The sequence below is a fragment of the Zingiber officinale genome, chromosome 9B, assembly GCF_018446385.1.
Source record: "Zingiber officinale cultivar Zhangliang chromosome 9B, Zo_v1.1, whole genome shotgun sequence".
Classification (NCBI taxonomy): domain Eukaryota; kingdom Viridiplantae; phylum Streptophyta; class Magnoliopsida; order Zingiberales; family Zingiberaceae; genus Zingiber; species Zingiber officinale.
Window position 1 is genome coordinate 118,149,174 of NC_056003.1, and position 10,765 is coordinate 118,159,938.

At 37.5% G+C, this 10,765-nt stretch overlaps 1 protein-coding gene across 1 annotated transcript; it reads right to left on the reverse strand.

Moving 5' to 3' along the window:
• Positions 1-9,217: 9,217 nt before the first annotated feature.
• On the reverse strand, positions 9,218-10,495 carry LOC122025760. Its single transcript, XM_042584633.1, has one exon. It carries the CDS (start codon positions 10,184-10,186, stop codon positions 9,500-9,502), a length of 687 nt encoding a protein of 228 aa, XP_042440567.1. The 5' UTR covers positions 10,187-10,495; the 3' UTR covers positions 9,218-9,499.
• Between the last annotated feature and the right edge of the window lie 270 nt (positions 10,496-10,765).

Consider the following 10,765-nt stretch of genomic DNA (forward strand, 5'->3'; position numbering starts at 1 on the left):
ACTGCATGCATTTGTTAAAGTCAATTTTAACTTTACATTCTTTTTTTCTAAATCCACCATAATTTTAGAAAGTATTTTAATGAATTCAAATAATTTCTTAGAAGGTCGGGAACGTATCTTACTTACCGTTATGATTTCGTTGTACGATACTCCTCCTTCGTCACTACTTTCTTCCGAAGACTCTCCCCTTTCATCGATTCTTATCTTGCATGAGCTTTCTTTATTTTCAGGTAGGTATTCGCTATAAATGTTGTTCTGGCAATTCCCTCAATCTCAGATTCTTCAGATGACGACTCAATGTCTATCGAGGAGTTAGATTCGGCTTCTTTTGGTTCTTCATAGAGTTTTAAGAACTTTTTCCAAAGTTCTTTTGCACTCATGTAGTTGCTAATTTTGTCAAGTTCCTCAACCGATAGTATGCTCATAAGGTAAAATTCAGCCTTACTGTGTGCCATAAACTCGTTGAGCTACTTTTTGGTCCAGAGGTGTTCTTCGAGTTCTTCTCCATTCTTGTTCTTTGGTGCTTCAAAATCATATTTCATTATTAATAAAATATTAAAATCTATCTTAAATAATACCTCCATTCATCACTTCCAAAACTTGAACTCCCCCTCAAATACTAGTGGGTGGATGCTAGGTCCGGACATCACCTTTGTACTTCAGTCAGCGATTAGTCCTTCTAAAACGGTTGAGTTCTAATACCAATTGTTAGTGCAGCGAAGCCGGCAAGATGAGAGTGAATTGCCTACGATCAAAGTTAAAATGAATCTCTTGCTTTGCTTAGCAAGGATGCATAATTAAATTAAGAAAATATATAGACAATAACATTAATGAAAACAACTTAAAGGATAAGATAAAAGGCCAGAGTTTTACTTGGATACAACCTAGATGATTGTTAATCTAAGGCGTTGAAAAGCTCACTAAGAAACTCCTTCGTTGAAGGCGGAGAAGCCTTTTACACATGTTGATAGCTAAGAAATGACTAGAAAATTTAATATAGAGTTGTTGTTTATTTACTAGCTTCAGGGGTCTTTTTATAGCTATTGGAAAATCTTATCCGAAGGTGGAAGGCACCTTCAAGAGGGTTAAATGTGCCTTCAATCAGTTAAGTGTTATTGTCGAAGATAAAATTTTATCTTCGGCTTAACGGCTAGGGAAGGCACTTTCAAGGGTTGGAAGGCGCCTTCATACTGTTCATGGAAGGTGCCTTTCAAGCCTTTGAAGGTGCCTTCAACACTGTTCATCCGAAAAATGGTTAACTTCCCTTGTTAATCATTTTTCGCTTCGCTCGCTTGGGTAATGCTCCGGCCATCCAGAATTGAGCTCACCCGAACTCAACTCTAGTTTTTTCCTTGAGCAGGCTTCCTCCCTGGTTTCTCATCCTTTGAACGTCACGCATGTCCTTCTCGTCCACCGATGTACTCTTCCGTAGCACCTCATCCCTCGGATGCACCGAACTCATCAGCTCCTTTCCCTGTCATCCTTCTCGCTAGTTGTCTCTTCCACTCGACTTCTTGTGTTTCTAAGCTTCTACACACTTAGATATAAGGATCAAACACACACATGACATAACTTAACTTGGTTGACTACATCAAAACTACCACGGGGTACTTACAATATAATATATATATATATATATATATATATATATATATATATATATATATATATATATATATATATATCCCCTTTACTGACTAACTTTGGTGAAATCCTAAAATGAAATTACATTAATATTTTTTTCCTTTTTCCATCGAAAATAATTTCAAACTTTATTAGTAATTTTCACAAATGCATCAATCATGTGGTAAAAGGCGATTCACTAACTCCCAGCACCCTCGCCATCCTGTCCCTATGCCAACACGGAGGAGGTAAATCGCAGGTGGCTACTAGCCATTAGTGCAAGTGGTCAAGGTATGGGGGAGGGCATGCTCGGACGCGCCTAATTTCAACTCCAAGACCTCATGTGACAACACTCCATGTCTTAACCACTGCACCACTCCGAGGGGACACAAATGCATCAATCATGGATCTAGGGTTCGAGATTTAGCTGTGGTGTATTATTGAGAATTTTTCTCATTAATCAATCAGTGATCGAGAGTTTGAAACTCAGTTGCGGTGTATTATTGAGAATTTTTCTCATTAATCATTCAGGGATCTAGAGTTCGAGACTTAGTTGTGACGTACTATTGATAATTTTTCTCATTAATCAATTAAAAATCTAAAATTTCTTTAGCTCCACATCTTAAAATTAGCAACATTGCGAGCAGAGAAGTTTTTAAAAATATCTCGGGTGAGCAATCTTAGAAAGCATGTTTTTTTTTCAACTTTTTAACTAAGATCAAGTATGATATTAAATTATTTTTTTATAAGGGGGAGTACGTTAGGATTCTTGAGTCACACTTTAGTATTGCACTATTGCATGAGCCCCCTTATCCAATTTATTGACGACTTTTTGGCTAAGATTAAATATAATATTTGTTCTTATCATTTTAATATATGATATAAATAATTAAATTAATTTTTTATGAAGAAGAGTATGTTATCCACACACGTTCATATATTATATTACACATGCAACTAGGAATCAATTCCTCTTGCATTGCCCCACCTGATATAAGGGACTTAGTTCACACAATGTGTGTGTAGAATCACTAGTGTGTGTATAATAGCAAAGATGAGAAAGTCTCGGAGGTCAGACCCTTTAGCAAAACAAATAAATTCTAAAGGTAAAGTTTCTTGGCAAAATGAAGAAGCCTCGAAGGGGTGACCTCTTAGCGAGGAGGAAAGTCTCCGAGTAGCTTGTATTTTGTGTTTTGAATAGACCTTGACTGATGAGGTGACTAAACCTTAAAGTTGGTTGATCCGGTGATAAGGTGGGCCCCCCCCTTTTTTCTTTTTTCGTAGAGAAGTCAACACCATGTGAAGACCAAGGCCAGAGGCCGATTGGGGAAGGGCGACCGACTGGGCAGTAGGGGCGGAACGACCCAAGGGCATAAGCAGAAGCATAGACCCGACGAGGGGTCGGGTTTCCGACGCTCATGATAAACAAGGACGCCGAGCCGACATGGAGGTCCGCTCGGCCAATGCATAAATCAATCAGACTGAATAGGCGTAGCCGAGCGCACGACCAAGATTCTCCCGAGCAGACTAGCATTTAAGTCTGGCTGGGCAGAATGGGATTGCCGATCGGCAGGACGTTCACCATAAACATGAAGCAAGGGAACATCCTCTGACAGGAAGTATGGTCGAAGGACATATTATGTACGAAGGCCTAGGACAGAATGTCCTCATGTCCCATCGGAAAGGTGGTCGAACTGTAGCAGTATGGCGTCAAGCAAGGTCACCTGACAAGCCATATCCGGATATGGTCACAGCCTACGTGTACACCTCGATTGGTGTGCATGAGCTTCCTCCAGCTCTATATAAGAGCTCACAGACTTCGCCGGAGGTAGAGTGACTCTCATATTCGAAACCACTTTTTTGCTGCTTGCTTGCCTGACTTGAGAGTCGGAGGGTCGTCGCCGGGAACCCTTTCCCGGCCCGACTTCTTTGCAGGTTCGTCGGAGCTCCACACGGTCAACAGGGAAGCCACGTCATCAACTAGGAGAGCACCACGTGCCCAGCGTCCGCTGGTTCAGCGATTCGGACAGGATCATTGGTCATAGTCAATTGAGAGTTGAATTCATTCAATTGATTGATGGATGAGTTGATTAAATAGTCGACTCCTACTGATTTGCCAATAAGCAGAATGTTTTTCTTTGTGACTGAGTTTGGGTAAATTTCATCCTGCCTGTACAGGCAGTACCTCAACCTCTCACAATGAGATGGTGGGACCCACTACTTAAGTGTGGCTCCCACCATCTTAATGTGAGAGGTTGAGGCACTGCCTGTACAGGCAGGATCGAATTAACCCTGAGTTTAATTTGGCAATCAATTGAATTATATAGACTCAATGTCCAATAAGAAAATTAGAAGATATAGTCGATTCGATAGAAAAGAACAAATGTTGTTAGAAGGTCTGTGAGTTATAACAAAATAATTGATTCGAAAGAAACAAGAGTAGTCCACTCAAGTATTCCTTTGGAGGTTAGATAGTTGATTGGAAGTAAATTCGTTTGACTGGTTGATCCATTAATAGATAGAAAGTTAGAGTGGTTGGGAACATTAATAGTTGATATCAAGTATTCAGAAATTCAAATATGGAGGGATGATTTTTACATAAAACAAAGAATGATATTCTTTATCTTTACCGGTGGAACTTCATAATACTAAAGATTCCACTGGAGGGAGGGAGCAACCGGCGATGTCACCCCCCGCTGGATCCGCCCCTGATCGGGAAAATTATTTGAGTCATATTAAAAGGTTTTGAGTCGACTGACAACTACTAGTCATTGAGTTTCAATAAACTGAAAATTATTTGAATTGACTAAATTCAATTGAAGCTAGTCTTTTGAGTTATAGCTTATCTACTATTTTCTTATCCACTTTTTGAAAACTGATTTGTGTGGATAAATCAGGGTTCAGGGGGTCCAAGGGGACCAAGACATATAATACTTGCATATTAAATTCTTTGATTCTCTTTGTAACTAAGCACACTCCTAGATAATATTGTCTTATGATGGAAGTGAGGAATTAGACATCGACACTGTTTCATGAACTCTCTCTTCTTCTATCAGGTTCATGCATGATGCATGTATTCTTAGTTCAACCAAATCCATCCATTAACACTAATGTCAACATATTTAGCTGCATCACTATCATTGTCTACTATCTGTTCATGAAAATGGAAGAAATATATAGGCAAAAAAAAAAAAAAAATCTAAAGCCATTTCTGCAATTCTACTTGACTAGTCTTATATCGGACTTAATTTATTAAAACTTCCTTCACTTAACAAACACCCACTCAAGACTTCAGCCAATATCAACATTTATTAGACTTTTCCACATATTAAATTTCTCATCAATCTTAATCTATCTTAATCAATCTTAATCTATCTAATATATTAGTAGAGACACAGCCCAGGGGTTTTTTTTTTAATGCAAGAGGCATATGAGGATAAAAATAGGGGGCAACAACATGGCCGCCCCTCTCAACTTAATACAGATCTTCCTCCCATATGAAATTTCAGATTCCATTCTCAAACCTTACTCGAGTAGGACTATAAATAATTCAAGTCAAGACAACTTTTATGATATTCAAGTTTATTTGATAAGATAATCAACCCAAGCCGAGCTATAAATGAACTAAATTATTGAAATGATTGTTCAAACTTGACTTGATTTTATTTTTATAAGCATGAGGTTGGTTCATGTTGGAAATACAATCAAAGTCTCACATTGAAAATACATGAACAAAATCCTAAGTTTAAAAGATGGAAGATATTTTCATTGGTATGAGACTTTCTGGATAGAGCTCAAAAATAAATTCATAAGAGCTTAATTCCAAAGTGGACAATATCATACAATTAAGAGATATATTAATTCTTTTGGTTATAACAAGTGGTATCAAAGCTTGGCGAAAATCCTAGAAGAGTGAACTATAGTTGTTGAAAAGGCTAAGCATATGTCAAGGGTGACCGGATGCATGCTTGACGAAAATCCTAGGGAGTGAACCTTAAGTGGTGAAAAAATCTTAGAGGATCGGAGCAAGTCTCAGACCATGATAATAATGGTGATTCTTCATTTGGGGAGGGGAGGATTGTTGGAATACAATCAAAGTTTAAAAATACATGGAAAAGATCATGAGTTTAAAAGATGGAAGATATCTTCATTGGTATAAGATATTTTGGGTATAGTCCAAAAAAATCCTTAAGGATTTAGGCCCAAATTGGACAGTATCATACCATTGTGAAGATATCTAAATTTTTTTTTGTCATAATAATTCAAAATTGGGTTGAGTTAGGTTCATTAAGATGTTATCGAGTTCTCAATTCAATCTTATTTGATTGCTTGAAACTTTTACATTTCAAGTTTGTTTGGTTGATTATTAAGTTTAATAATACAAACTTGTTTGCTTATTTTAAAATTTTCTTTATTTATTTAGTATGTTGATAAAAGTTTTATTGATAAACATAATTCACAAATATTTTTCATGAATGTTGTTCATAAATATTAACGAGTTGAATACATATATGTTTAAGTTTGTTTATTTAGTTTAACAAGTTATTCAAGTTTGTTTATTTAATTGATCTTGTGTGTAGACCTGACTATGGTTTAGAACTGCCGGTTCGATGCTTCAGAACCGATGGTTTGATGGTTTAGAACTGCTGGTTCGACGGTTCCTGATAGGTCAACCCTTAACCTTAATTGCCCAAGATAGTTATGGTTCACAGTTCGGAACCGTCGGTTCATGGTTCACGGTGGTTCATCAAGGTTTAAGATTATTATATTAAAAAATTTAAAATTTATTAAAAAAAGGACTTACACTTATTTAAGTTGCCTATGTATCCCCTTAAAGTATAGGGGAATCAAAGCTCACGTAGTTCTTTTATATCTTTACCCTTTTAAAGTGGTGTTGTTACTTATTTCCATTTCCCATTCCCGTTGTATTCATTCTTTTAATATTAAAATCTTCGACTTCGTCATCATAAAATTGTATTCCTTGGATTTTTTTCTCGGCTCTGGTCTAATCGATGAGTAATGTTTGAGCTTCCAATGAGTCGAGAGACAAAGTCAATTGTCATTCATCTAATATGTCATTGTCGACATTGAACATCTGCTTTACAACAACAATTGATACTGGACAAGCTAAAATTTTCTTTAGCGATCGCAGAGAGGACGGGAAAACTTTGAGCTTTTTGTGACCACCTCTTTAGGATATCGAAATTTTCGCTATTTATTTCACTAAAATAAAAATAAGTCATAAAATAATTCTCAAGTTCCTATGTGGAACTTAAGGATCCTCGTAGACGTTTCATTCGTTATTTTAATAAAAGTTGTAAGTTTTAAATTACTACTAGTAGTTTGTTATATTTCAGAAATATTAGGTTGTATTCCATATTTTACATAATATTGATTATAAATATCATATAAATAAATTCAAACATTATATATAATATTAATTGGATCTTGAAGAATCTTTAATTAGAATTAAAGCATCATAATACAAAGTTAACATTTCTCATAAAATTTTTAATTTAAATCTAGGATCTAAAGTAAATGCAAATAAATAAATTTCAGGAACAACATAAAAATATCTTTTCCATTTAATTTTCATAGCTAATATGCAAGAAGATAAAGATTCATTATTAATATATTCATTTAAAACTAATACTATACTAGAAAATTTTTCTTAAATTAATTGAGCATGAGATAATAAACACCGAAAAGTTGTTCAGTTGCATTGTTAAATACTTTTAAATTTTTATAAATATTACTACAAATATTCTATTATTGTGAAAATAAATATATATTAGTATTAATATTTTGTGAAAAAAATAAACATAATAATTTTTTATATTGAAATGAATCTTGTAATAATTGATATGTTAAATTTAAACGTGTTGGTACATCACGTAGACATTTTTTATATCTCATTCCAACCTTACCCCATTGTTTCATTATAAACGGATGTGACCATAAATAAGAAATTACAGTTCTAATTGGTTTAATATGATTTTATAAAATTTTTAATCAATTTTGAAAACATAAATTTAAAACATGGCATACACAACAAATATGAAAAAGTAAACCACCAGTAATAGGTTGACAAACAAATTTTATTTCTTCTATACTAGTGGTATTGGAGTTAACATTTATGGGTCCCAGTAGGACTGATTAGAGAGGAGCGGGGAGGGGTGAATAGCCTGAAATAAAATTCAATCATTTCTTGATCTTTGAGTTGATTAGATTAACATAATTAAATTAAGCAGACATAAAAGAAGTAACAACTTATAAAATAAAACAATAAGTAAGAAAGCCAAAATTTACTTAGTTATAATTTAAGTGGTTGTTAATCCAAGATAGATGAAAGCACTAGAAAATTTCTTTCGTTAAAGCCTGAGAAACATCTTACACTCTTTGAACGCTCAGGAATAAACTAGAAATTGATTACAAAAATTATTAAAGAATTCCTAGGTTCGGAGGTCTTTTTATAACCCCTAGAAAGTTCTATTTGAAGCTTGAAGGCACTTTCAAGTGGGTCCAAGGCGTCTTCAATAGGCTAAGGTTTATTGCTGAAGATAAAACCTTATCTTCGACCAACGGTCATCTGATGGTGCCTTCAACAGGTTGGAAGGCGTCTTTGACGACACTATTCATGGAAAGCATCTTCTAAGCCATTGAAGGTGCCTTCCCTGAGGCAGATCAGCTCCTTAGCTGATCTTTGCGTTGGTGATGCTCCGGTCTTCCAGAGTTGAGTTCACTCGAACCCAACTTCGACCTTCTACTCGAGCAAACTTCCATTCCGGCCTCTCGTCTCTCGAAAAGTGTCGCGCGCGTCTTTCTTACTCCACCAGCATACTCTTTCGCAGCTTCCCGTCTCTCGGATGCACTGAGTCCGTCGACTTGATTCTCATGTCATTTTTCTCGTCCGCCTTATCTTTCGCTCGACTTCTTGCGTTTCTAAGTCCCTGCACGCTCAGACATAAGATATCAAATAACGCAAAATCTAACTTGACTTAGTTGATCACATCAAAATTAACACGGATATTAATAATATTATATAATAACATTAAAAATATTTTATGAGTTAATCTATATTTTTATATATATATATATATATATATATATATATAACTTTTGCCGACATAAATACTAAACACTCAAGTCATATTACTCAAATATCTTTGCCAAACAGCACTATGAAAAAAAAATCAACAACAAAGTAACAACGTATTATTGCATGATTATGCACTAGCTTTTCATGAAAAAAGAAAAAATCTAAAGCAAAAAATATATATAATTTTTCACTTGTCAACATTTATTATCAATACTTGTTAAAGTTGTCCAATCAATCAGAACGTATCCTGCCCTATGTGATGCTAAGAGACGGTACTAACTCTTAATACAAATCTCATCCCAAAACATGTACATTACATCTAGTAGTTTAAAACATTTATGACATTGAGTCGTTCATCACAATCAATCCACACTTTTTAATTTATTCTCATAGTAGAATCGGATAATCATTTTCAGTATTACTTGGATCATATGAACTTATGTACTGAATATCTGAATTCCTATTAAGAAGAAAAATCTCAACGTATCCAACATATCAACCTAACTCAAGTCATATTACTCAAATATCAAATATCAAGCTAAGCATAATTACACTAAACAAAAACCCTGATACATCAACACTAATGAAAAAAAAAGGCAACAACATATTATTGTATGATCGCGTACTATTTTTTTTTTTAGGAAAAAGGAAGAAATACAAAGAAAAGAACAAATCTAAAGCCATCTTCTCTGCAAACAGATGATTCTTCTTCTCTTGCTCTGTTCTGATCTGCTCTGTTCTGTTCATATGCCTAACTACCATGACTGAGCTTGATTTCTACAGGCGAACTTCACGATCGCAGTCCTGCTGCCGGAGGGACTGGTTGTCCAGCTCGATGGTGAGGCTGCAGTTCATGGTCACCTCCACATGCCGCCGGATCACCCCCAGCAACTTCACCCTCCCACCCAACCTCGTCGACGTCGTCACGGGGATCACCCCGCCCAGCACCTCCTGCAACAGCTGCGCGTCGCCCACAACCCGCTCCGCCATTATGTCCACCGTCACGTTCATGCGGAAGGTGCGGTGCGCCCGCGAGTTCCCCGGCGGCCCGCGGGCCACGCCCAGGTCGCGCCCGTGGAAGTAGACCGCGGTCGTGCTGGGGCCGAACCTGACGCTGGCGGCGTTGGGGTTCTTGACGGACAGGTCGACCAGCAGCGTCAGGTTGAGGGAGAAGGACGGCTGCAGCGCGGCGAAAGATAAGCCGCCAACGGCCACCCGCTGCACCGTCACGCCGTTGACCGTTATCTCCGGATCCTTTACCCTGAAGACGGTGAGAGCCAGGACGACGATGACGACGGCTAATACGACGAGGAACACCCCGCAGCAGCCCCCGCAGATGAGACAGCGGCGGCGGCGGCGGAGGCGGCTGGGCTTCGAGGCCGCCGCTACCTCTCCCTCCTCGCCGGCGGGCGACTGCGTGGAGCTCAAAGCTAAGGGCGCGATCTGCTCCCGGCTAGCGCTCATGGCGGAAGAGGGAAATAATCAAAAGCAGAGAGATCTGGTAACCTTGCAAAGAATTGTAAGAAAAAGATTTTGCGATCTGTTTATCTTTAATAGCGGAGTGGTTACTGGTTAGCAGTTGGCGATCGAGATGGAAGAGTAATGAGAGTGGATCGGTTCTTCAGGTTTGACCAGAACAAAGGAAAATAGGAAGAAAATTCCATTGAAGGATTAAAGAAGGAAAGAGGACGAGGATACGCTTAGCCGGCAACTTGTCAGCCGGAAGAGTTAAACGACTGGACATGCTCCGTCTCGCGGTGGCATGGTGACAAAATAGCTATTTGCCTCTAGTTAGTCTGTCTCCGTATCAATACAGTGGAGATATGTAATCTGATCCTATCTGATCCGAGTGTGAATAGACGTATGTTGGGAAGATGACGTTCATATTGATTGGATGTCGTCGGGAGATGGTGTGGACCTCTAATGAGTTAAGTCTGTAATCATAGAGTCGTTAGTGCCGAGCCAGGGAGGGGTTCCTTGACGATGATCTCCGATGCTCAAGTCAGTCACCAACGACAAACAAATGAAGAATGAAGTAGAAAG